The 26,220-nt window shown below is 37.1% G+C and overlaps 1 protein-coding gene across 2 annotated transcripts in view; it reads right to left on the reverse strand.

Annotated features, from left to right (window-relative positions):
* The window catches only part of PCNX4 (pecanex 4), a 38,410-nt gene extending 13,579 nt beyond the window's left edge, over positions 1 to 24,831 (reverse strand). Inside the window, exons 1-6 of one of the 2 annotated variants that reach the window (XM_047079561.1) lie at positions 24,742 to 24,831; positions 11,274 to 12,018; positions 5,593 to 5,772; positions 4,997 to 5,511; positions 4,658 to 4,758; positions 4,414 to 4,536 (exon numbers count right to left, since the gene is read on the reverse strand). In XM_047079561.1, the coding sequence (XP_046935517.1) occupies positions 4,414 to 4,536; positions 4,658 to 4,758; positions 4,997 to 5,511; positions 5,593 to 5,772; positions 11,274 to 11,971 (1,617 nt within the window). In that variant the 5' untranslated portion in view covers positions 11,972 to 12,018; positions 24,742 to 24,831. Of the gene's footprint in view, positions 1 to 4,413; positions 4,537 to 4,657; positions 4,759 to 4,996; positions 5,512 to 5,592; positions 5,773 to 10,272; positions 12,019 to 24,741 lie in introns of those variants that run through there. The other variant, XM_047079562.1, reaches the window with a different exon arrangement.
* Between the last annotated feature and the right edge of the window lie 1,389 nt (positions 24,832 to 26,220).

Consider the following 26,220-nt stretch of genomic DNA (forward strand, 5'->3'; position numbering starts at 1 on the left):
CCAGGCGCCCCTTGATCTTAAGGTTGACTAAGTTTTGCATTACATGCTTGTTAAATCATGAGAACCAGAAGTGGTAAATAATTAAGCATCTATCCTTAATTTATCATTATTTTAGAGAGTATTCTATAGATTAAGAAACAGAAGTCATAACTTAAGACAAACCTTAATAGATTGAAATCATACCAAGTATGTTCATACAAACCATGCAAAGTATGTTCTTTAACTAAAACAGAATGAAGTCAACAACATAAATAAATAAATAATTAAAAAATCTTGAAATTAAAAGACACATCGCTGGGGCACCTGGCTTGCTCAGTTGGTAGAGGATGCAACTCTTTTTCTTTTTTTTATAATTTACATCCAAATTAGTTAGCATATAGTGCAACAATGATTTCAGGAGTAGATTCCTTAGTGCCCGTAGAGCATGCAACTCTTGATCTTGGGTTGTAAATTCAAGCCCCACATTGGGTGCAGAGATTACTTAAAAATAAAATCTTAAAAAAAATTAGAAGACATATTGCTAAATAGCCAATGGGTCAAAGAAGACATCACACAAAAAAATGAGAAAACATTTTGAGATGAATGAAATAAAAACACAATATGCCAAAACTTGTGATACAGCTAAAACAGTATTCAGAGGGAAATTTATAGCTAGCTTTAAGTGCCTATGTTAGCAGAAGAAACATCTTAAATCAATAACCTACTCTTCTACCTTAGAAACTAGAAAACAAAGAGCAAACTAATCCTCAAGTAAGCAGAAGGAAGTTAATAATAAAGATTATTAGGGGCACCTGGGTGGCTCAGCTCGTTAAGCATCCGACTTCAGCTCAGGTCATGATCTCACAGCTCGTGAGCTCCAGCCCCACATCAGGTTCTGTGCTGACAGCTCTGAGTCTGGAGCCAGCTTTGGATTCTGTGTCTCCATTTCTCTCTCTGCCCCTCCCCTGCTCACGCTCTGTCTCTCAAAAATCAACATTAAAAAAATTTTTTTAATAATAAAGATTAACAAAAATTAATAAAATAGAGACTATTTTAAAAAATCGAGAAAATCAATGAGACCAAAAGCTGGTTTTTTGAGATCAACAAAACTGACGAACCTTTAGCTATACTGACCAAGAATAAAATAGAGAAGACTCAAATTACTAAAATCAGGAATGAAAGAGATAATTTTACCACCAATCTTACAGAAAAAAATTAGAAGGATTATAAGAGAATACTATGAACTGTATGCTGATAAATTTGATCACTTAGATGAAACTGACAAGTTCCTAGAAAAACATAAAGCAACTCAAGAATAAATAGAAAAACTGAATAGACCTGTAACAAGAAATTGAATTTGTAACTTAAGAGCTACCCACAGAGAAAAACTGTCTCAGATAGCTTCCATATTACAAAATACCACATACTACAAAATATTTAAGATACATATCAAATATGATCAAACATTTAAGAATAACTAGTATGAAATTCCTAACTCATTCTATGAGGTCAGTGTTATTTTGATATCTAAACCAAAGACATGACAAGAAAAGACAGCTACAGATAACATATAAATATTAACCACACAAAAATACTAGCTAACAAATCCTGCAACATATAAGCAGGATTATACATCACAACAAATGGGATTTATTCCTGGAATGCAAGATTGGTTTAACAACCAGAAGTCAACTTATTATACCATGTTAACAGATTAAAGGACAAAAATCACATGACCATTTCAATAGACACAGAAAATGCATCAGACAAAATCCAATACCCTTCATGATAAAAAGATTAACCAGAAATAGAAGGGAGCTGTCAACCTGAAAAAGAGCATCTACAATAGCTGATATCATGTCTAATGGTAAAAGAATGACATCAACTTAATAGAGAAAGATGGAATATGCTTTCCTCATAAGATGTCCACTCTTCTATTCAACATTATACTGGAGGTTCTGGACAGGGCAATTAGGTAAGAAAAAGTGATGAAAGATATTTAGATTGGAAAATAAGTAAAAAATACCTCTACTATGAACACCTGGTTGGCTTAGTCCGTTAAGCATCTGACATCAGCTGAGGTCATGATCTCATGGTTTGTGAGTTGGAGCCCTGTGTCAGGCTCTGCACTGTCAGTGCACAGCCTCCTGGGATTCTCTCTCTCTCCCTCTCTCTCGGCCCCTCTCCCACTCTCTGTCTCTCAAAATAAATAAATAAAAACCTTAAAAAAATTCTACCATATCTAATTTGCAGATGACATGATCTTATATACAGAATGTCTTAAGAATCCACTAAAAATCTATCAGAACTAATAGAAGTGAGGTTTTAGGACACAAAATCAGTATTAAAAAAAAATCAAGGGGTGCCTGGGTGGCTCAGTTAGGCGTCCGACTTTGGCTGAAGTCATGATCTTGTAATTTGTGGATTTGAGCCCCGCCACAGGCTCGGTGAGGACAGCTTAGAGCCTGGAGCCTGCTTTGGATCCTGTGCTCCCTCTCTCTCTGCCCTTCCCCAGCTCATGCTCTGTCTCCGTCTCTCACTCTCTCAAAAATAAATAAACATTAAAAAAAAAATCAATTGTATTCTATACTCTAGTAATGAATTAAAAAAAACAAAAAATGAAGAAAACAATTCCATTTATAATATCATCAAAAAATATATACTTAGGAAAATTTTAATAAAACCTGTAAGACTTGCAACACTGAAAACTACAAAACATTTTTGAAATAAAGATCTTGAGGGGCGCCTAGGTGGCTCAGTCGGTTAAGAACCTGACTTCCGCTCAGGTCATGATCTCACAGCTTGTGAGTTCTGGCCCTGCTTTGGACTCTGTCCTGACAGGTCAGAGCCTGGAGCTTGCTTCAGATTCTGTGTCTCCCTCTCTCTCTGCCCCTCCTGTACTCATGCTCTGTCTCTTTCTGTCTCTCAAAAATAAATAAATGTTAAAAATTTTTTTTAAAAAACTATGAAAACATGCCATGTTAATGGATGGGAAGAATAAATATTTTTAAGGTGGCAATACTCCCCAAATTGATCTACAGATTTGAGGTAATCTCCACCAAAGTTTCAGATGCCTTCTTGCAAAAACTGAAAAGCTGAAACTAATATTTACATGGTAATACAAGGGAACTGGAAGAATCAAAACAATCTCTAAAAGAACAAAGTTAGAGGACTCACACTTCTCAATTTCAAAACCTACTACAAAATATAGTAATAAAGACGGTATAGGACTGGCATAAGGATAGACATACATGAATGGAAAAGAATCGAAGAGTCCAGAAATAACACATTTGTCATTTGATTTTTGACCAGGATGCCAAGAAAAATCATTGAGGGAAGAATAGCTTTTTCAATAAATGGTGCTGGGATAATTGTATGCCCATATACAAAAGAATGGATTTGGAACTCCACCTCATATCATACACAAAAATAAACTCAAAGTAGATCATAGACTGAACTGTAGCAGCTAAAACTGTAAAACTCTTAGAAGAAAACACAGTAAATATTTATGATTTGGAAACAGGCAGCAGTGTTTATTAGATGTGACCCAAACAATACAAGTGACAAAAGAAAAAAGAGATAAATTGAACTTCAGCAAAATTTAAAACTTTCTTGCTTCAAAGAATATTATCAAGAAAAAGAAAGCCTACAAGATGGGAAAAAATTTTTATTTATCATATATTGTCAAGGAACTTGTATCCAGAATACATTAAAAAAATACTCTTAAGCTCAACAATAAGGGCAATCCACAGACAGCAAAGAATCTGAATAGACATTTCTCCAAAAAATACACACAAATGGCTGATAAATTTATGAAAAGACGTGTCATTAGCATTCAGAGAAATGCAAATGAAAATTACAATGAGATAGCATGTCACACCCATCAGAATGATTATAATGAAAGAGTCAGATAATAACAAGTGTTAGTACGTATGTAGAGAAATTAGAATCTTCATACGTTGTTGGTAGAAATGTAAAATAGTGCAACCACTTTGGAAAAATGTTTGGCAATACCTTGAATTGTTAAACATAGACTTACTATGAACTGAAATTCCAGTCCTAGGCAGATATAGTTAAGAGAAATTAAAACATACGTCCAAAAACACATGTACAAAAATGTGTACACAAATGTTCACAGCAGCATTATTCATAATAGTCAGAAAGTGGAAACAACCTAAAAATCCATGATCTGATAAATAAATCAACCATAGATACAGAAAGTATATTAATGGTTGCTGGCACTGGAGTGGGGTTAGGACAGGGAATGGGGGAATGACATTAATGTGCATGAGGTTTCTTTTTGGGATGTTGAAAATGGTCTAAATTAGACTATGGTGATGGCTGTAAAATTCTGTCTACTACTGAACTGTTTAAGTGGGTGATTTTATGGTATATGAAATAGATCTCAATAAAGCTATTGAAACGTATCCTTACCAGTAAGAGTCTGATACCTGTATCCAGGCTTCTGTTCCACCACACATCTGTACTGGAGATTAATAAGTGCACTGCTGATATGATGACTGTCTCCAATAAAGCATTTTCTGTATTCTGCCACACCTACAGTACAAAAATTATCCACTTTATTAGGCAGAATTGGATAATTTAAGTAAACTGTTAGAATAAACAAAATCACAAGCTTAGCAATAGGAAAATACTATTAAGTGCTTATTAGGATTACCATTCGAAAAGCTCTTGTGAACCCAATGGAGACAGACACAGAGTGGAGCTCTTGTAAGGAACTGTCCAATGAAAGAAATGCTATCATAGCGAAAGGCGACACTAGGACAAACAAAAAAAGACATTATTTAATTAAGGCAAAGTAACCTCTTCTACCACATTTTATTTTAGCTGATATGTGTTCTTCTATGAGCACATTTAAGCAATTAACTGAAAAAACTAATAAACAAACCAAAACATAAAAGAATGAACGCCTGTATGTTGTATATTACAAAAATATGGGAATATTTTTGTACACTTCCTAGCTAAAACACAAAATTAGTAGATTTTATCTTCTTACCTAGATTTAGCAAAATCCGTCTGATAACACCAATCTTCATAAGCCTTCTTTGCTTCTCTAAGAATAAAGTCACAGTTTGCACATTCTTTGGATAGAAAGGGTTTTGGAAAATTCCAAAGATACAGACACTCTGAATTTCTCTAAGTAGCCACAGTATTATAAGCAATATCATCAAAATATAGCCAACAATAGCCTGAGGACTGTTTTTGGAAATCTGTGGGAAACCAGCAAAATGATGCAGCAAACTAGTTTCTATGAGAGCCAAGACTAATATAATAATATAGAAAAGGCATTCCTTCCAAGTAAACTGTTTTTCTGACCCATTGGGTAAAGCCTTAGATTTGGTTCCAACTCTGTGTCCAGTCGCACTGTGTTTGAAGAAAAAACCCATGTCACTTAGGTTAAGACTCAGCAAGAACCCAAGTGCAGTCATGAAAAGAACCACACCAACAGTGCTGGGAATGAAATACGATGTTACCACTGTTCCAGCAGAAATGATGAACATTATTAATAACCTGCAGAGAAAAAAAGAAAGATTTGATTGAAAAGAAAAATTATACTTTGTTACACAGAACCTTAATATTTAAAGTAATTACCGTAAATGGGTTGACATAGATGAGCCTCCAAGGCCAAACTCTAAAATCTGCTCCATTGCCCATAAGAAAAGGGCATCAGGTGGGGGCAGAGTTCCGAGTGCCCACAGAAAGGGTAAAAATATAAACAAGATGTGTAAAATCTGATTCGTTTGTTCTAGAGCTGGTATGTTTACCGTAAACCTATAAGAAAAGGGAACATTTAAATCATACAAAATAATATAGAGAGAGGATCTTCCCAGGAAAAATAAAACACATGCAACCCACTCCCCCAAAACAAAGGAACACTTACAAAAAGATCCTAGTCCCAAACTGCAAAATATCAACATTTGTAAATTGTGACCATTGTCCTTCTCCCATAGCAGCTACTACCCCTACTCAATTGTGTACAAGATTAGCACTTAGAAAATATGTGGATTCCAATGTGGAAAGAAGTAATTAAAAGCAGTTTACTGAATAATTGAATTCAGGGATTTGTAAAACTGAACTGAGTCCAGAGCAAAAATATTTCTCGTGTAATTGTCTAACCTACATTGGCTAAAATTCTACCAATGATTGTTGAGTTTAAAATTTTCTAATTTAAAATTGTAAGTAACTCTAGGAGAGCCAAAGCCTTACTGATGTTCATAACGTTAGTAGCTAGCAAAGAGAGCTCTTTTCTTTTTCCTACTCTCCCAGTACTGTCTTACCCCCCGGTCCCAGAACTTGAAGTCAGTAGAATCAATATCAGAAGTTGGCAACATTAGGCTTATGAACGTGTCTCTGTGGATTGGTGTGGGAACTTAACTAGCATTTATAATATTGTTTTTATTTTATAGAGAATACAAACTTGTAAAATACAATTTCATAAACTAGAGATGATTTCTATAAAGTGGAGAAATTTGTTCTTCGTACAGCATTTACCAGTTAAAAATTAGATGGCTTTGAATGACTTAACAAAAACTCAAAGCACAGAAGCATAAACACTATCAAAATATAACTAATGTTTTTGAAATAAGGCTGACCATACTTTGTCCAGAAACCAATAATGTCCTAGTACTTACAGTGTTCAAAAGATAACTTATAAAAAACTAAATGTCAAAACTCACAGCATAATTGTACTTGAATACCTGAGCTGCTAGGAATCAAAGTCAAGGAGAAAGGCACCTTCTGTAATAATTATCCACTTAAGCATATGTTAACAGCCCAGAAGCAAATGTATAGCAACTATGGATATAATAATGACATAATGTGTTTGCTCCGAAGCTATCAAGACTATGTCAGCTAATGCACTGTCTCATAATGTATGTCCTTCAAATTTTATAAGCAGAGAATTAATGAATACAAGGTTAACAATATGATGCTAAATTAGAGGACAATACTTTTTGTAGTGTAGTTTTAAAATGTATTTCATTCTGGGAAGAAAATACTCAAGTGACAAAAAGGAAAATCAAACCACACATAATAAACCACAGGAAGGTCAAGGAAAACATGCAGATCTGTAGTTATTTTTCTTGTTAAAGACAACATTTCTCTTCCTAATATATTTAAGTATAGTATAATTTGTGTAAAAATAATGTATACTCAAGAATATTTTACCCAAGTTTGATTTAACCTCCCTAAATCTTTTTGTTCTTAATAAACAATGACATAGAAATTTTATTTATATACAAGAATACCATACATAAATATAAGCATTCGTATTTTGAGCAACCACACATCATGATCACTTTCCTGTATGACTCAGACCCAAATAATGATTATTGTGGTCAAGTCTTTCATATAGAAAGTATGTTTAAATTCTATTTCTGATAATGTAATAGGAATCTTCTAGGGCAAAATATCTAAGACCTCAAGAAAAAAAAACGACTTTGACTCTAACAGCTATAAAAATATTTCAAATTCTGTACACTATATCCACGTCCAGCAAAAAGATGTTTATAGTGGCTAAGATGAAATAAATATGCATCATACGTTCAAACAATTCCTGAGAGTCTATGAACTATAAGCACTGTAGATTTAATACCAGTCTTTGATGAAAATGTACAGAAAAAGTAAATTATTAATACACAGTGTACTGGGTAGAATAAAGAATGGGGAAAGAGAAAATATTATACTGTGAGGCTTGTCTCTTCAACTTTTACATTCTCTGAAATAAAATTAAGAAACAATTTGATATATCTGACAACTGTTCAAATTTGAACAGTGCACACATTTCATACATTTTTATCTGCAGTATCATATCTACTGTATAAAGATCATCTTCTTTATTAGTTTGTTAACCAGAAGCTAAAAATTTCTAAGTCAAGTGAGAGGTAATTTTTCTGCACAAATATGTCATCTTCTTCTATATGAACAGATTTGGGCCTGCTTTTGTCTTTTCCTTTTAGTTGAAAAAAACAAAAACCTGTTTGTAATCATCAAACCGTAAACATTAAAACTGTACATTAAATCCAACTATAATGTACTAAAAACATTTATGTCCTTTTATTCAGAAATGAGTAATGCAGAAATTCAAGGTAATCAAATTATAAATTAACTGAGATTTAAAAAAGAAATTAAAGAACCTGGAGCATCAATTTAAATGCAAAGGTGTATCATAGAAGGTATATAATTTCTGATTTCAGAAATAGCACAGGGAGACAGTAACTCAAGAATCTGTATTGTGAAAATAATCTTATAAACCTCCATCTTTAAAAAGGGGTCAAATGTATACATATACATGTAAACTTAATTTTATTCCTAACTTTTCAAAACCAAGTATTTAACTGTAACATATTTTACAGCTAATAAATGGTAACGGTACTAACAGAGCAATTATAGATGAATTTCCCATAAACTAATTTTTCCCTTACATATTTGATTGGATTAAGAAAAAGGATATTATAGTGTCCTCTGGTCCACAAATGTAGCACAATGAGAAGAGATTAAGATTTAAGGAATAGCAATTGGATACCTAGGAATAGGTCAGTTTCAGTATACAAAATAGCTAAATATTTTTAAATGTCTTATTTCAGGCTTCCATAACAAATACCGCAGACCAGGTAGCTTAAATAACAGAAATTTATTTCTTATAGTTCTAGAGACAGGAAAATCAGTGCCATTATGGTTGGGTTATGGTGAGAACACTCTTCCTGCCTTGCAGACAGCCAACTTCTCACTGCATCCTCACATGGTGGAAGGAGAGAGATCAAGCTCTCTGGTCTCTCTTCTTATAAGGGCACCAATCCCATAAGAATAGGACTACCCTGATGACCTGATTACCTCCCAAAGACCCCATCTCTAAATACCATCACATTGGGAGTTAGGGCATCAACATACAAATTTTGAGGGGGCAGAAACATTCAGTCCTTAACATTCTAACCCAGTCTCCCAAATTCATGTTCTTCTTACATGCAAAACACATTCATTCCATCCCAACAGGTCCAAAAGTCTTAAAAAATTCCAGCATCAATTCTACAGGCTAAAGTCCAAAGTTTCATCTAACTACCATCTAAAGCAGATATGGGTGAGACTCAAGTACACTCCATCCTGAGGCAAAATCCCTCTCCAGCTGTGAACCTGTGAAATCAGACAAGCTATGTACTTCCAAAATAAAACAGTGGGACAGCCCCAGAATGGACATTTTTTTTTTATTTTTAAAATATTTATTTTTGAGAGAGAGAGAGAGAGAAATAGAGCACGAGCAGGGAAGGGGCAGAGAGAGAGGGAGACACAAAATCTGAAGCAGGCTCAAGGCTCCAAGTGGCTGTCAGCACAGAGCCCAACACGGGGCTGGAACCCACAGACCACGAGATCATGACCTGAGCTGAAGTCAGCCCCTTAACCGACTGAGCCACCCAGGTGACCTCAGAATGAACATTCTTATTCCAGAAGGGAGAAATAGGAAAGAAGGAAGGGGTGACAGGTTCCAAAGAAGTCCAAAACCTAGCAAGGCAAATTCTATTAGACCTTAAGGCTGAGGAAGAATCTTCTTGGTTCCATATTTTGCCCTCTAGGCCCCCAGGGTTGCCATCATTACTCAAACAGCTCTAGGTGTGGGTCCCACCCCCAACGCTTTGCAGGGCAAGTACTAGACCCAAGGCTTCCAGCTTCTAGTTTGTTGAAACCAAGGAAGTAGCCCTGACAATCTCTGAATCACTTTTGGGGTCATTTTTCCCCTCTTCTTAAAGACCTGTCAAATCTAAGAAGTCTAACAGCCTTAGTTCATTTCATCTGGTCTCTGACTGCTTTAGTTCAAACTGGCCTTATTTCTGGTCATATAACCCCTTGAACTCTTTGGTGTTAGTCCAGTCACACTCTTGGTGCTCACTTCAGAACATGCTTTCTCATTTTTTTTGCAATATGGCTAGGCTGAAAATTTTCCAAATCTTCTAGTTCTGATTATTTTTTGCTTAGCAATTCCTTCTTCAATTCAAGCTGTTCTTTTAGCCACTTGCTTGGAAATCTCCTTAACTCTCTATCCAATTTCATCACTTTCAAGTTCTACTTTCCATAAAAATTAGAACAGTTTTGTGCCACGTTATACCAACAATCACCTTTCCTCCAGTTTCCAAGAACATGTTCTCATTTCTAAGACCTCACCAGAAATGCCTTTAAGTCCACATTTCTAGCATGAACCTCAAAACTCTTCTAGCCTCTACCCATTACCCAATTTGAAAGCCACTTCCACACTTTTAGGTATCTGTTCCAGGAGCAACCCACCTCTTGGTATCAAAATCTGTCTTAGCTTGGGCTGCCATAATGAAATACCACAGACTGGGTGGCTTACACAACAGAAATTATTCTGGAGGCTGGACGTCCAAGATCAGTGTGCCAGCATGGTCAGGTTCTGCTGAGAACTCTCTTGCTGGTTTGCAGACAGCAGCCTTCTCACTGTATCCTCACATAGTGGAGAGAGAGAGAGATCAAGCTCTCTGGTGTCTCTTCTGATAAGGGCATTAATTCCATCAGACCAAGGCCCCACCCTCATTTTCCTAATCACCTCCCAAAGACCCCATCTCCAATCACCATCACACTGGGGGACAGGCTTTGATATATGAATTTGAAGACATTCAGTCCATTAAATGCCTTTACATTTCTATCTGGACATAAACCCGTGAGAGAGAAAGCTGCAATCTACAGAAACAGAGAAAGAAAAGTCAGATTTATAAAAGGTGAGCAAAGGGGGTTATCCAACAATTTTGTAAACAGTTTGGTAAACAGTTTTGTTAAAAAAAGTCTATTTTTCTTCTATAGCAAATTGATTTTTAAAAAATCAGTATTCATCCTACATAGTTATTATAACAAAATTAGAAACGTTACTCATCTTAAATTCACTCAATTTGTACATAATATTTATAGTATAAATTTTAAATTCTTCATTATACCCTCATAGGAAAATTCCATCTCCCTTTTCACAGGCCTCAGCCAGGCTATCTTATAGCACATAGCTCCTTATTTAAAGTGAAACACAGAATTGAAATTTTGCTGATTTCTCTTACCAAAGAGTTTTCTTTTAACTCCTCAATAAGGTTTAATTACTACGTTAGTATGAATGTTTAACAGAGATTACTCCGAAGAGATTAATCATCAGAACAACTATCACCCAATGGTTTGGTCTTGATGACTTTCATAGATTCAGTTTTTTAATACTAAGGAGAGCTCATACTGTGTATGTATGCTTAAAAACAAAGCAAGTGACAAAGTATTTGGTAGCTTATTACCTGTGTGCAAGATCTACAGAAACAAAGAAAAAAATATAAAGAGGTCTCATAAGAGGAGTGATTTCATAAGTATCCTGGGTTTGGAAAGTCGCAGTCTCTGCAGCTGTGTTTACAATTAATGAATATTCTCCTATACATAATGTCATCCATCCGAAGACAAATTGCAGAACAGCGCCTCCTGCACTGCCATACAGCAGGGACATTCTATTTGGAAGCAGATACCATGTTCCAAGACCACACACTAACCCAGCAAGAAAAGAGTGAAAAACTGTATTGGCTATATATTTCTTGCCAGGAATGAGAAATTTGATAGTCTCAGCACCAGCACAACTTGTAAATTCATGTTCATCTTCCTCTGCTAAGATATCTGTGGTTAGCATTCTTTCTATGGTCACCGATTTGTTCCTGGCATATAAACTTGTGAACTGGATGATAAATGCAGTGAAAAGCATCAGTCCACCTGAAAGTGCTGCTGTGTAATAGTCTTCCAAAATCCCTAATTGATACAAAAGTGTCCCTAATCCACCCCAAACCCATGGCATCAGGAAAAGGATAATTTGATTAACATATATATAAGGAGGGGCACAATAGCCTAGTTTGAATCGAGGGCCTCCAAGAACGGTCTGTGGAAAGCGCTTCAGAAAGAAGTCCTGTTTGTAATCATTCAGCAGAGGCACATCTGGACTCATCCTTCTCATTCAGGATTATTCTGAAAGTTACATCCTCTTCTGTAACACAGCAGTCTCTAAGAAAAAGAAAAAGTCACTACTTGAAAATGTCATACTTAAAAGATGGGGGGGGGGGAACTCCACATTTCTATTTTATCTCCTTAATTCCTTCAAGGGCAGGATTTATAATTTCACCCGCTAGCTCCTCCCCATTGCCTGACATACATGCAGCACTAAACAAACAGTTGAAAAGTTGTTTTTTATTTGGGAAAAAAAGGATATTCATTATAATTTATCTAGAACTTATTATTTGGGATTAGATCTTAAATTAATGGAAATCAGATCTAATTAAATTAGATCTTAAAATTGACATTTTTAGATTTTGAAGGCAAAGAAACGTTCAAAAAGCCAGTGCTTTCAACTCAAATCTGCCAGTGGTTTAATCATTTTCCTAAGAGTTTTCAATGTTTGGTTTTAAACTTTTCCTCTATTGTAAGGGTCAGCAAAATTTTTCTCTAAGGGCAGAAGAGTAAATATTTTGGGCTTAGTGGACCATATAATTTCTGTTACTATGACTCAATTCTGCTACATGACTCAGTTCTGCTGTTGTAGCAGAAAGCAGCCATAGACAATACATACATAAATGGATATGAGTGGTTGTGCTCTGATAAAGTGTTATGGTATTTTTACCCATACCTGTGGGCCAGATTCAGTCTGTGGGCCATAGTTGGCCAAACTCTGCTCTATAAAATGAACATATTCTCATTGATTCCTTTGAATTGAAATGAAAATAGAAATGGAATATGGAAACAAACACTGTTAGTCATATCATCTAGCAATTATAATAAATTTAGGATTTTCTGATAATTTAAAGAGTCAAATCCTGCTAAAATAGTAGCATTTGGGGGTGCCTGGGTGGCTCAGTTAAGCACTGGACTTCAGCTCGGGTCATGATCTCACAGTTCTGGGGTTCAAGCCCCACATTGGGCTCTGTGCTGACAGCTCAGAGCCTGCAGCCTGCTTGAGATTGTGTCTCCCTCTCTCTCTGCCCCTCCCCTGCTCGCATGCTCTCTCCCCGTCTTAAAAATAAACATTAAAAAATTTTTTTAAATAAATAAATAAAAATAAAATAGTTACATTTCAATAAAATCCATTGACAGCTCAATATGCAGTAGAAAGAACAATAAACTGGAAATTACAAGACTCTAGGTGTCAGAGTAAATGCTTATTATTAGCTATGTTACCATAAGCAAACCACTTTCTGATTCAATTTTTAGCTTCTCTTTCTGTTATCAGTTTCCAAAATCTACCAAAACTAGGAAAACATGAAACAATAATAGGACCTATATGTGTTTTAATCTAGATTATTTCCATTTAAGGGCCAGAAAAATCGAAGTACCAAATAACGTGGATTCTCCACCTTCAACTTTTCCTTTTCCTGGGATATACTCAGTAGCTTATTCTGAAAAACAGTTGCCTGACACAAGATAGCTAGCAAAGTACTACCTCAGAGATCATATGTTGGGTTGGGAAAGAAAAATTATGTTTAAAGCTGTCTTCATAAAGAAAGAGACATAGACCAATGAAATAGAATAGAGAGCCCAGAAATAAATCCTCACATATATGGCCAAATACGTGACAAAGGTAATAGGGAAAGGATGGTCTTTGCAATAAATGGTGTGAGGAAAACTGAGTATTGACATGCAAAAGAATGAAATTAGGCCTTTAACACTATATACAAAAATTAACTCAAAATGGACGTTAAGTGTAAAACCTAAAACAATAGAATGCTGAGAAGAAAACATAGGATAAAAGCTTCCAATACTGGCTTTGGCAATGACTTCTTGGATATGACACCAAAGGTACAGGTTACAAAAGGAAACCAGACAAATTAGATTTCATGAAAATTTAAATACTGTGTACACCAAAGACACTATCAACATAGAAGAGAGGCAACCCACATAATGGGAGAAAATATTTACATATCATATATCTGTCTGATTAGGGATTACAATCCATAATATATAGAGAACTCCTAAAACTCAACAACAAAATAAACCAACTCAAAAATTGGCAAAGGGCTTGAATAGACATTTCTCCAAAGAAGATATACAAATAGCAATAAACACACGAAAAGATACTCAACACCACTAATCATTAGAGAAATGCAAAGCAAAACTATAACAAGGTACCACCTCACACCCATTAGGATGGCTACTATAAGAAAAACAGAAAACAGCAAGTATTGGTGAGGATGTGGAAAACTGGAACCCTTGTGCACTTGGTGGGAATATCAAATGAGACAACTGTTGGGGAAAACAGTATGGTGGTTCCTCAAAAAATTAAAAATTGGATTACCATTTGATCCAGGAATTCGACTTCTGGATATATACTCCAAAGAAGTGAAAGCAGGTTCTCAAAGAGATTTTTGTAACTCATGTTCACAGCAGCATTATTCACAATAACTAAAACACAGAAGTAAACCCAAGTGTCCATCAAAGGAGGAAAAGATGAACAAAATATTACTCAACCTTAAAAAGGAAAAAAATCCTGCGGTATGCTACAACATGGATGAACATTAAGGACAGTATGCTAAGTAAAAAAAGCTAGTCACAATAAGACAAATACTGCAGAATGTCACTAAGGCAAAGTACTTAGAGTTGTCAAAATGATAGAAAGTAGAATGGTGGTTGCCATGGGCTGAGGGAAGAGAATGGCAGTCACTGTTGAACGGGTATAAAGTTTTACAAGATAAAAAGAGTCAGAGATGAATGATGGTGATGACTGCACAACAATGTGAATGCATTTAATACCACTGAACCATACACTTAAAAATGGTTAAGACAGTAAATGTTGTATGTATTTTACCACATACACACAAATTTAAAGCCATCTTAAAACAGCCTTTCTTTTTCTCCTTTCTTCTTCTGTTCTTTCTTCAGTTTAAAACAGTCTTTCTGAAAGTCAGTCCTACCCAACCAATATCAGCCCTAGAGACAGTTTTCAGGCATCATGAAAGATTTGGAGGTCACCATTAAGAATGACTATTTTAGAACACCTCTTGTTATGCTGTTAGGAAGTTCTTTACTGTAAACACCATATTTAGTCTTCTAGTCATTGGACTTAGTTCTACACAGAACAAGTCATAGCTTTTACTTACATGACAGCCGTGCAAATACTCACAAAATAACATAACCGTAGGGCCAAATGGAACCTTAGTCATTGATGGTTCAATCTTAAGGAATGAAAAGACTGCTTCCCTCCCCTCTGAATAAGCTTATCTCCTGTCTTGATGTCAGGCTCAGTGTACTTTATTCTGGTATGTTGTTCCGTACAAGCCTAAGGTAAAGGGCATATTCTTGTGAGCAGGTGTAAATATTCTGATTTCAATTATCCACAGAAGATGCCATCAGAAAGGAAAATGAACTTGGATGTCTGGCCTGGGATTTTTCAAGAGACTGGAAGTGCCTGAAATTTTCCCAGGGCGTTAGGTAAAAGCTGGTCCCTCCTGCTCCACTGAGGCAAATCAGAAACAAGGTGAAATGGCTCGCTGGGCCAGAAAGCCAGAAACTGAAGACACCTTACAATCAGATTATCTGGCTTCATGTTACTATCCATATTCATTTACCTTTTAGTACTTCTGAATCTTTGGTAGAGTTTAGTTTAAATGTTCTTACCCATTCAATGGAATATTCTGTGATTATATTCCGAACAGTGAAATACTCTGAAGATCCGTTGTTGATATGGAAACAGAAAGATGCCATGACATGTTGAAAAGTAAAATAAACACATTGATGATCCCATTTGCATTTTTTAAAAAAGGAGTATATATACCTGTGTGTATACATGATTGTATATAGTTTGTATAGGTGTAAAAAGTTCCAGACAGCATACATACTACAATGTGATTGTGTGTCTGTGTATTTTACATAAAACATTTTGATACCTCTTCAAATTATCAAATAACCTCTAGAACTCTCGGCCCCTTGCCCTGCAAACACAACCCACCCTTTTCTCTCTGGTGTCTCTGCTCATGTTCTTTCCATCCTAGGATGCCCTTTCTTCCCTTCCCTAATTAGTAATTTTGGTCAACTTTAGACATTCAGTCTAATCCTTTCTGCAAATTCCCCAGAATGCCTAGGTCAAACTGTGCCTCTCTTTTCTCTGTATAACAAATATTGCTTGTCCATACTTCTCATCTTGTAACATGTATCAACATAGGGCACTTCTTGTATTACTCACCTCTTTACCTGTTATTTTTTCATTTGTACTTATTTTCTCTACTAACTAGTTATTTGTGGGCTGGGGCCAAATCTTGAGACACTTCCGATTCTCCGTAATATTTAGTAAAATATCTTGGCATGGAGAGGCATGTAATACATTAATGGTATAAATAAGATGATTAAAATTAAAAGACAACACTAAATACTGCTGTTTAAAAGGGAAGTTGGGAGTGTTTACTGTTCGTTTTTTTTTCAAAACCTTCTTCCTGCATATCCTGCCCCACTAACAGTAAACTTGCAAACTCTTTATTCTCAGTTTTTAAATGTTTAGAAAATAATTTATTGATAATACGGAATAAATAATGGCACTTATTGATAGTATTATTGGGTCAGAGAAGATTTTGCCTAGAGCAGTATATTCCAAAGCAGTATGCTCCTACAGGAACAGGATGAGCCTGAGGGAGAGCCTGAGTTTCTGGGACAGAGAAGGAAATGGCTGTAGAATTTTAATGTGACAGAAATCCAATTGTAATTTGCTCTCTATCTTATGCAACATTTTAACTTTCTTCTTTGTCAGGAAGAAGGAGCTAGTTCATACTAGGAGTGAAAGGCAGAGATAAAACAGCAGGTAACAGAGTCAAAATAAGGCAAGATCAACCACAAAAGAAGTGAGAGCACATTATGAAGTATTAAGAGAATGTTCACACTTGAGTCCCCTCAAGACAGATTTGAATTATTTTCATGTGATATTAAAAGAAAGGCTGAAGGATACAGAATTATTTGCCCTACACAATGTTTCTTAAAAGGGAGTCCATGGTCAAAGAAGCTTGATAAATAACACACTAGGACATCATCTTGAAGAGTCACAGTGGATATCAGCAAACTAAAGACTCAGAGACATCTTTGAAGTTAAAAAAACAAAACAAAACACGACTGCAAACCTGCTTAAAATGTATCATTTGAATTTTCCAAACTTACTCGAACAGGAAACCTAACTTTCCCACCATATCTAGCAACAGATCATGTGTGTAGTGTTCTCTGTAAATTGCTTGAGAAATACTGGCCTCAGCTTCAATTATGATCTTAAAGATTTAGCTAAGCCAAGAGAATTAAAAAATATATCTATCTTGGGGCGCCTGGGTGGCTCAGTCGGTTGAGCGTCCGACTTCGGCTCAGGTCATGATCTCACACTCAGTTCAAGCCCCGCATCGGGCTCTGTGCTGACAGCTCAGAGCCTGGAGCCTGCTTCAGATTCTGTCTCCCTCTCTCTCTGCCCCTCCCCTGCTCATGTTCTCTTTCTCTCTCTCAAAAATAAATAAACATTTAAAAAATATATATATCAATCAGGGGGCACCTGAGTGGCTCAGTCAGTTAAGCATCAGACCCTTGATCTCTGCTCAGGCTGTGATCTTGCGGGTTTGTGGGTTTGTGACCTGCGCTGGGCTCTGTGCCTACAGTGCAGCACGGAGCTTGCTTGCTTGGGATTCTGTCTCTCCCTCTCTCAAAATAAATAAATAAACTTAAAAAAGAAAAGATATACCAATTGAGGAATGTCATGAATAACGCTACACAAGGAAAAAGATTATGAGGGAAATTTGTCAAGTAGCAAGTATATCAGATTGCTGAAAAGCTTACTTCTAGTATGGATATTTTTTTCTAATATCTTAAAGATAAAAGAGGATTGTACGGGGGTGCCCCGGGTGGCTTAGGTGGTTGAGTGCCCAACTTCGGTTCAGGTCATGATCTCATGGTTCATGAGTTTGAGCTCCATACCGGTCTCGCTGCTGTAAGTGCAGAGCCTGCTTTGGATCCTCTTAAGATTTTCTCTCTCCTTCTCTCTCTTCCTCTCCCACTCACACTCTCTCTAAGATAAATAAAACACTAAGTATATACAAATGTATATTTATACATATATGAAGGATTGTATGACAGAAACTGGAAATTCATTAAAGCAAAAAAAAAAAATAAACTGATACTGTGAGATATTTAATTTAATTACAGATCCTGGAAAATTTTTTAAATATTTTCTTTATATAGAGCAACACTTACCATTTATACCAAGAAATCTCCGATTTTTAGAGAGAAAGAGAGAGAGAACACGCACACGAGCAAGCGGGTGAGGGGCAGAGAGAGAGGAAGAAAGAGAATCTTAAAGCAGTCTCCACGCAAGGCAAGGAGCCCTATATGGGGCTTGATCCCATGACCCTGGGATCATGACCTAAGCCAAAATCGAGTGGCATGCTCAACTGACCAAGCCACCGAGTACCCCCAGAGAGATCTTCTAAATTCTAATCTGGATTACTAAAATGGAAAGTAAATTCAGACTAATTAAAACTTACTTCCTGAATGGGAATTTGGCATACATTCTCAGAGACAATTTCTAAACAGACTGATGCATTTGTATGGCTGCAGCCTCCAACATGTTAAAATGAAAAATGGCTCAAGGCTTAGGAGGAAAAATGCTGTGAAAATAAAGATTAAGGGATAAAGATGGCATCACAACATTGATTTTGGCCATATGCTGTTTTCATATGCTACTCTGAAAGTGGGCCAACAAAATAGCCATAGAAACGCTGCTTTATTTGGAATTTGAGCATTATCTAGAAGGGTGAGAAACAGATCAATCTGGCAATGTACTAGGAGGGAATTCTTATTTTTCAACTTTAATGCAGGAATCAGGCAAGATACCAACCTGAAAAAAATCCCTTAAAGAAAATAATAAAATAATAATAATAAACAAAAAGTGGCAGTTTGCAGGGGATTACAATAAATTTAAAGTTTTCTTAGTCAATTGTCTAATTTTTGTTTAGTAAAGTCTACTTGTTTTTAATCTATCATTATTTTTATTGATTGGCTAATTTCATTCATTGAATCCACACTTTTTTTTCTGTTCTATTGGATTCAGATTTTTTTATGGTAAGAACACTTACCATGAGATCTACCCTCTTGACAAATTTTTAAGTGTATAATACAGTATTGTTAAGTACCAATACAATGTTGTACAGAAGATCTCTAAAACTTACTCATCTCACACAACTAAATCTTTATATAGCAAGTCTTCCTCCTGTTTCTTCCTCCCCCAAGTCCCTGGCAACCTTCATTCTACTGTTTCTAGGAGTCTGACAATTACAGATACCTCATTTAAGTAGAATCATGCAGTATTTGTCCTTCTCTGACTAGCTTATTTCACTTACCATAATATCTTCAAGGCTTATCCATGTGATCACATGAGGCAGGATTTCCTTCCCTTTTTAGGGCTAAATAATATTCCATTGTGTGTATATACCACATTTTATCCATTCATCTGTTGATGGACAATGGGTTGCTTCTGTCTTTTTGGCTATGGTAAACAATGCTACAATGGACATGGGAGGGCAAATATCTCTTTGAGATTCTGATTCCAGTATGTGCAGATATATACCCATGGATTGCTGGATCATATGGCAGTTCTATTTTTAATTTTTTGAGGATCCTCCACATGGTTCTCCATAGCAGATGCACCATTTTGCATCCTACCAACAGTGTACAAGGGTTCCGATTTTTCCACATCCTTGCCAACGCTTGTAGTTTTTCTTTCGTTTTATTTTATAATAGCCATCCTAACAGGTATGAGGTGACACTGAATCCACACACATATATTGAGTATGTCTGCCCTGTGTGTCAACTATATTTTTGTTATACTTTCAGGAAACTTACTATCTCCTAGTATATTTGTCAAATTTTATTAAATCTTTGCTCTCATATATTTAATTTCTAAGAGTACATCTTTAATGCCTGGATGTTCCTTTTTATAGAATCTTATTATTTCATTAATATGGTCTATCTTTCTGGGAATATTCACTATACATATGTGTGTACATGTAGATAAACATCATCTAATTCCTTTGTAAATTGCCTCTTTTTAAGTGTTCACTTCTTGGGGCATCTGGGTGGCTCAGTCAGTTAAGCATTCGACTTTGGCTCAGGTCACGTTCTTATAGTTTGTGAGTTTGAGCCCCACATCAGGCTGTGTGTGCAGGCACGGAGCCTATTTCAGATTCTGCGTTCAGATTCTCCCTCTCTCTCTCCCCCTCCCCCACTCAGGCTCTGTCTCTTTTAAAAATGAATGTTAAAAAAAAAAAGTGTTCACTTCTCATTAATTTCAAAGAACTTTTTATATATGAAGGATATTAGCTCTGACATACATTATAATCTTTTTTCTCTCCCTATGTTAACTTGTACTTGAAGCACTGTCAGAAGATGTTGGTGAGGATTAAAGAATTCATTTTGATAGCTGTTAATATAAACAAATGTGTTATCCTTCCTTTTATAGAGAAATAGTTAAACGAAATTTAGTATTTTGATACATTTAAACTTCTGAATACCTACAATGTACTAGGTAATGGTAATAAGGCTACTGTCTGATCCAAAGAAGATTATAATCCAGTAGGGTAGAGATCATTTGCCTGTCAAATAATTGTTACTGGTAAAAGTAACTCTGGAATTATTTTAACTTTCATTATGAAGAGAATAAGCAATAAACAAAGTTAGTTTACAAATAACATAGAATTATTAAAAATAAACTTTTCAAGAAAAAGTAATTGCTGCTTGTTTAAAAAATGCCCACACAAACTTTGTCAGTAATAAATAGAATGCCTCATCCGTGTTCCTCAAAAGTATTTTAAAAAATTTGAAAGGAGGGGCACCTTGATGAAAAAATTTGAAAGAAGTGGTGTCTAGGTAGAGCAGTCTGTTGAATGTCCAACTCTTGATTTCAGCTGGGGTTGTAATCTCACAGTTCATGGGATCGAGCCCTGCATCAGCCTCCGTGCTGACAGCATGGAGCCTGTTTGGGATTCTCTCCTTTTCTCTCTGCCCCTACACTGCTCACACCCTCTCACTCACACACACACTCACTCTCTCTCTCTCAAATAGAGACCTAAAAAACAAAATGAAAGGAAATATACTGAAGTTCTACTTTTCTAAGCATCACCACCTTTATTAATATGGGAAATAAAAAACTTCATGCATGTCTAGAAAAGAAACAACATGGCCTACATCTTGAGTACTCAAAAAGCATGCTACGATTAAGTAATTCTCATTTGCTCTGGATCAAATGACCTGTTACTATCAGAGCAGTTTTTTTTTGAAAGTTTTATTTATTTTTTATTTGTAATTCTGAAAATACATTACGAACGTTAACTAAATGCATACCATGGACAAACAGCTAAATTCCTGAAGAGCCTTTTGAAAGGCATTTGGTGCTAAAACATGAAAAACACATTTCATGTTATAGTTTATCACTTACTATAGTAAGTAGTTTCTTCTCACCACCAATAAAAGGAAAATCTACTCAAGCACCTAAAAAGAGTCTTGGGGCATCCGGGTGACTCAGTCAGTTAAGCCTCATGACTTTTGATTTCAGCTCAGGTCATGATCTCAAGGTTTCTGGGTTTGAGCCCCGCATCAGGCTTTGCGCTGACAGCATGGAGCCTGCTTAGGATTCTGTCTCTCCCTCTCTCTCTGCCCTTCCCCAGCTCATGCACACTCTCTCTCCCTCTCAAAAATAAATAAACATTAAAAAAAAAAAAAACGAGTCTTAAAATGAAAGAACAAGCACAAACACATCTCTCTGATCAACAAAATGGTATTTATTCAAATTCAAGATTTGGGGAGGATCTTTGAATCTATGAGTTTTCTGTAAATTCATAGGAATTGGTCTGTAAAGAAAACAATGGATGGAAAGGGTAACTAGATAGATCAAAGGATCATCCTTCCCAAATGTATAACACTAGAATATGAATGGTTAGCATTCCATACTCTTGGAAAACTAAAATGGTAGAGAATAGCCAAGGTCACATCAGTGCATCACAAATGTGCCAGGCCAGCTGACACTTCTGCTTCTATCCCAATCCACCTCTCCCATACTGCACACATCTTACCAATCACAAATGCAAAGTGATTAACAAGTTTTTCTTTCAAAATCAAGTATCAGGTGAATGAAGTCTACCATTCACAGGGATTACCAGAAATAAATCAACTTATTTTACAGAAAAGAAAACTGAGAACCAGTGATACGAAGTGACTTAATCCACACATAATGTCAGTTGGTGGCTGACCGAGTTTTTCGATCATACCAAGCCATTGTCAAATGAAAGGCAATTTTAGAGGTTAGAGAAATAGAAGGATAATTTGGGAGAAAGAGTTTTCAGGGAAAAGTGGACCTGACAGGAATCTCCAAAATGTCAAAATAGGAAACTTCTGTTAGCCAAGCCAGCCTGAGGATACTGGCATGTAGGACTCCTTGATAAGAGATAAACACAAGTGAGAAAGTGTCTAGAAGAAAAGATTCTCACCATCAAGAAAATGAACAACCCCCAGAATGGGAAAAAATTTTTGCAAATCATATATATGATAAGGGACTTACACCTAGAATATATAAAGAACCCTTACAACTCAATGGTGACAAAAACAAATAAATCAATTTAAGGAATTTCAATAGACATATATATACTAATATATATACTAATATATACTAATAGCCAACAACTACACAAGTTTCCACATCACTACTCATTCATTAGAGAAATGCAAAGCAAAACCACAACAAGGTATCACTTCAAATCCACTTGACTGGTTACCAAAAAGACAGAAAACAAGTATTGGTGAGGTGGGGGGGGGGGGGGGAAACGGAATCTGCAAGTGGTTTTGTAAAAGGGTGCAGCGGCTTTGAAAAACAGTCTGGCAGTTCCTAAAAAGGCTAAACAGAGAGTTACCATATGACCTAGCAATTCCATTCCTAGGTATTTACCTAAAAGAAATGAGAGCATAAGTGTACACAAAAATTTGTACATGAACATTCATAGCAGAAATATGAATTTTCCAAAAAGTAGAAACAACCTTAATGTCCACTAGCAGATTAAATAAAATGTGGCACATGCATACAATGGAATATTTTTAGGCTATAAACAAGAATGAAGTACTGATACAGGCTACAACATGGATGAACCTTGAAAACATAATGCTAAATGTAAGAGACAATCACAAAAGGCCACATATTGTATGCTTCCATTTATATGAAATGTCCAGAACATGAAAATCTATAAAGACAGAAAATAGGTTAATGTTTGCCTAGGGCTAGTGGGGATAGTGACAAGTGGGGTAGGGAATAAGGGAATAATTCCTGAAGATTACAGGGCTTTTTTTTTTTTTTTTTTTTTTTTTAAGCAGGTTCCATGCCCAGCAGGGAGCCCAACGTAAGGCTTGAACCCATGACCCTAAGATCAACACCTGAGCTCAGAATCAAGCGTCAGATGCTCAACTGACTGAGCCATCCAGGTGTCACCCTTTTCTTTAATTTTTCATTTGTTTTTACTTTTTAAGGGCCTTCTTTAGCGGTGATGAAAATGTTCTAAAATTGACTGCAGTAATCTTGCATAATTCAATGAATATACTAAAAACCATTGAATTGTACACTCATTAAAAATCTTTAATATTTTTAAAACTTTTTAAAAATTTAAATTCCAGTTAGTGAACATACATACAGTGTAGTATTAGTTTTTACAAAAGAAAAAGAAACAGAAAAGTTCCCCGACCAGGTATTGTCCATTAATAACTAGTAGGAAATTTAGGAATAGCTGACAGGTGCCCCGGTTAAATTACTAAAATGGCATTGTCTGGTCATAGAGTCAGGCTCTGGATGCTATGATAAAAGTCTGGAGATTTGGCATGGGTGGCAGTGGACACCAAATGACACAAAGGATGGTCTGTGCCCTAATTATATGAATGATTTGGGACACCTGGGTGGCTCAATCAATTAAGCCTCTGAATCTTGGTTTCAGCTCAGGTTATGATCTCAAGGTTTTATGAGTTGGAGCCCAGCATACACTGGCAGCCATGAGCCTGCGTGGGATTCTCTCTCTGCTCCTCCCCCACCCGCACTCTCTCTCTCTCTCTCTCGCTCTCAAAATAAACAAACTTTAAAAAATGGTTTAACAAAACGAACAAACAAAAAGAACGTATCTAATGTCAGATAGCTGAATACAAGAGAAATGATTGGTAAAGAGCAAATAATCAATTCACAGGTCTGATAGATAACCTCTGTTGTAGATTTCGTTGAAGTAAACACTGGTCCTTGACAGAGTTTTGAAAAAAGGCAGATTAGGGGTGAAAGAGTTATTCATGTTCAGGGGGACGTAATTTGACCAGGCCGGGGCAAAAGTGGTCTAGCTGGACATAAGGAAAGAGTACAGGACTATCTAAGGGACGCAGTTTGTAAACTGTATTGGTGAAACAAGGACATCACTCAATCAAAACCCAAAGGACCGTTTTCCATCTGACCAGTGTCTCTTAGAGACAAAACGCTGTAACTCAACAGGCTAAAGCAGTTTTCTGAAAAAACTTAAAGTCACATTGGATTGATTCCTCTAAGCACGGAGTTCATCTTCCGTCTAAAAAGTGCAATAATAGCATTTGAAGGTTTTATAGCGAAGAACAAGAAATGTGCGGCAACTGAAACTGCAAGAACGTGACTCTGCATAGTCCTGGAAATTAAGGTGACCAAGAAATCCCCAGGTGGATGTCGGGGTTCGAACGTACCTCGAGTCACCCGAGGGCAGAGGCGGTGCGAAGGCATCCCGGGGACTGCATTTTTGCAGGTAAACCCGGGTTGGGCGATCCCGCCCAGAGGCTGCCGGCGACCCGAACGCGAAGGCATAGAAGCTGTAGCGGCCAGGCAACCAGCTCCCCGAGGTCACGCCTGAGCCAGCTCCGCGTTTCCATGGCTAACGTCAACTCCAGCGGGTGCCACCGCCACCGCCGCGGAACCGAGATCGCGCTCGGGGGCGGTTCGGGCCCCCAGCTCGCCCCGCCCCCGGCTCGTGCTCGCTTCGGGGCTCTTACCCCACCGCCGGCCGAGCGAGGCGGAGCTGGGGAAGAGGGGCGCTTTGTTCACTCCAGGCCTGGGCCCACGCTCCCCTCACCCGGGGCCGTGGGAGACTCCGGGACTCTGGCCTCGCCTTGCGCCCACAAGCATCCACAAAGGGACAGGGGCGGGGGTCTCCGGTCCAGCCCTGAACTTTCACCCGGGCCGCGCCCCTACGCAAAAGCGCCGTTTCCCTGGTGACGTGACGTGCCCGAGGGAGGGAGTAATGCTTTCTGGCCGATTGACGTGCGGCAGCCATTTCGCGAGCGTTGGTTTACCGGTGGTCTGACCGCAGATTCTGGAGTGTCGGGTGACTCCACCGCTCGGTGTTTTGCACTTGTATTAACCACATCCGCACTTTGGCCATCGCCACTTGGCACACGGACGGTAATAAATGTTTTTAGTGATACTTCATACGCCCTCTTCAGCTTGGAAGATTTGGAACTGGCTATACGTCCTAGCTATTGCCCTTTTATTGCATACCTTTTCTCCCCGAGTGGATTTGTGGCTGCATTTTTAAATGCGAGGAACCAAAATGCCCATCATTGAATCATGCTACGAGGAAGGTATCTGTTAATAAAATGAGGCAAAGTCCCCTATCCTAATTGCGGGCGGGGGGGGGGGGGTTGTGGAAAGCCCTGGCCCACTGTTACTACTTAGTGGCAATGTAAGATACGGGAATCTTTGGAAGGTAGCCACAAACTCCTAGTTTTGCCGGTTTAAAGTTACATGCCCCGCGCCCACCGCCTCCATTTTCCAAGAAGTTTGATTTCTTACTCATCTTCTGGACACCTTCTGGATTGCTTGTTGGAAGTCTACAAGGTGGCCCCTTAGAGCATTACATTGGAAATTGGTCTCAAATGATTTAGAGGCTCTTTAAGGGAACTCCGAAACCAATTTGTCAGTATTAAGGTACTTCTGTTTCCTGTGTGATTGACACTAGCAATTCTGCATACTCGGGACTTCTAAGTGCTCAAGGACTGTCTTGTTTGGATCTCTTTACCTCGAAACTATAAATGCGGCCCTTTTTTGGTTTGTTTTCTGGTTTCACTGGAAATGGTGGCTTAGTTCTCAAGCATCTAGGTTTTCAAGCTGTAAGGAAATTTTTGTGTGTGTTAATATGAAAAGAAAACCAAGGATTACTCTATTCAGAG

Source organism: Lynx rufus, unplaced genomic scaffold, assembly GCF_022079265.1.
Source record: "Lynx rufus isolate CCGP_SWC_20201006 ecotype Redwood Valley unplaced genomic scaffold, mLynRuf1.p SCAF_17, whole genome shotgun sequence".
Lineage (NCBI taxonomy): Eukaryota > Metazoa > Chordata > Mammalia > Carnivora > Felidae > Lynx > Lynx rufus.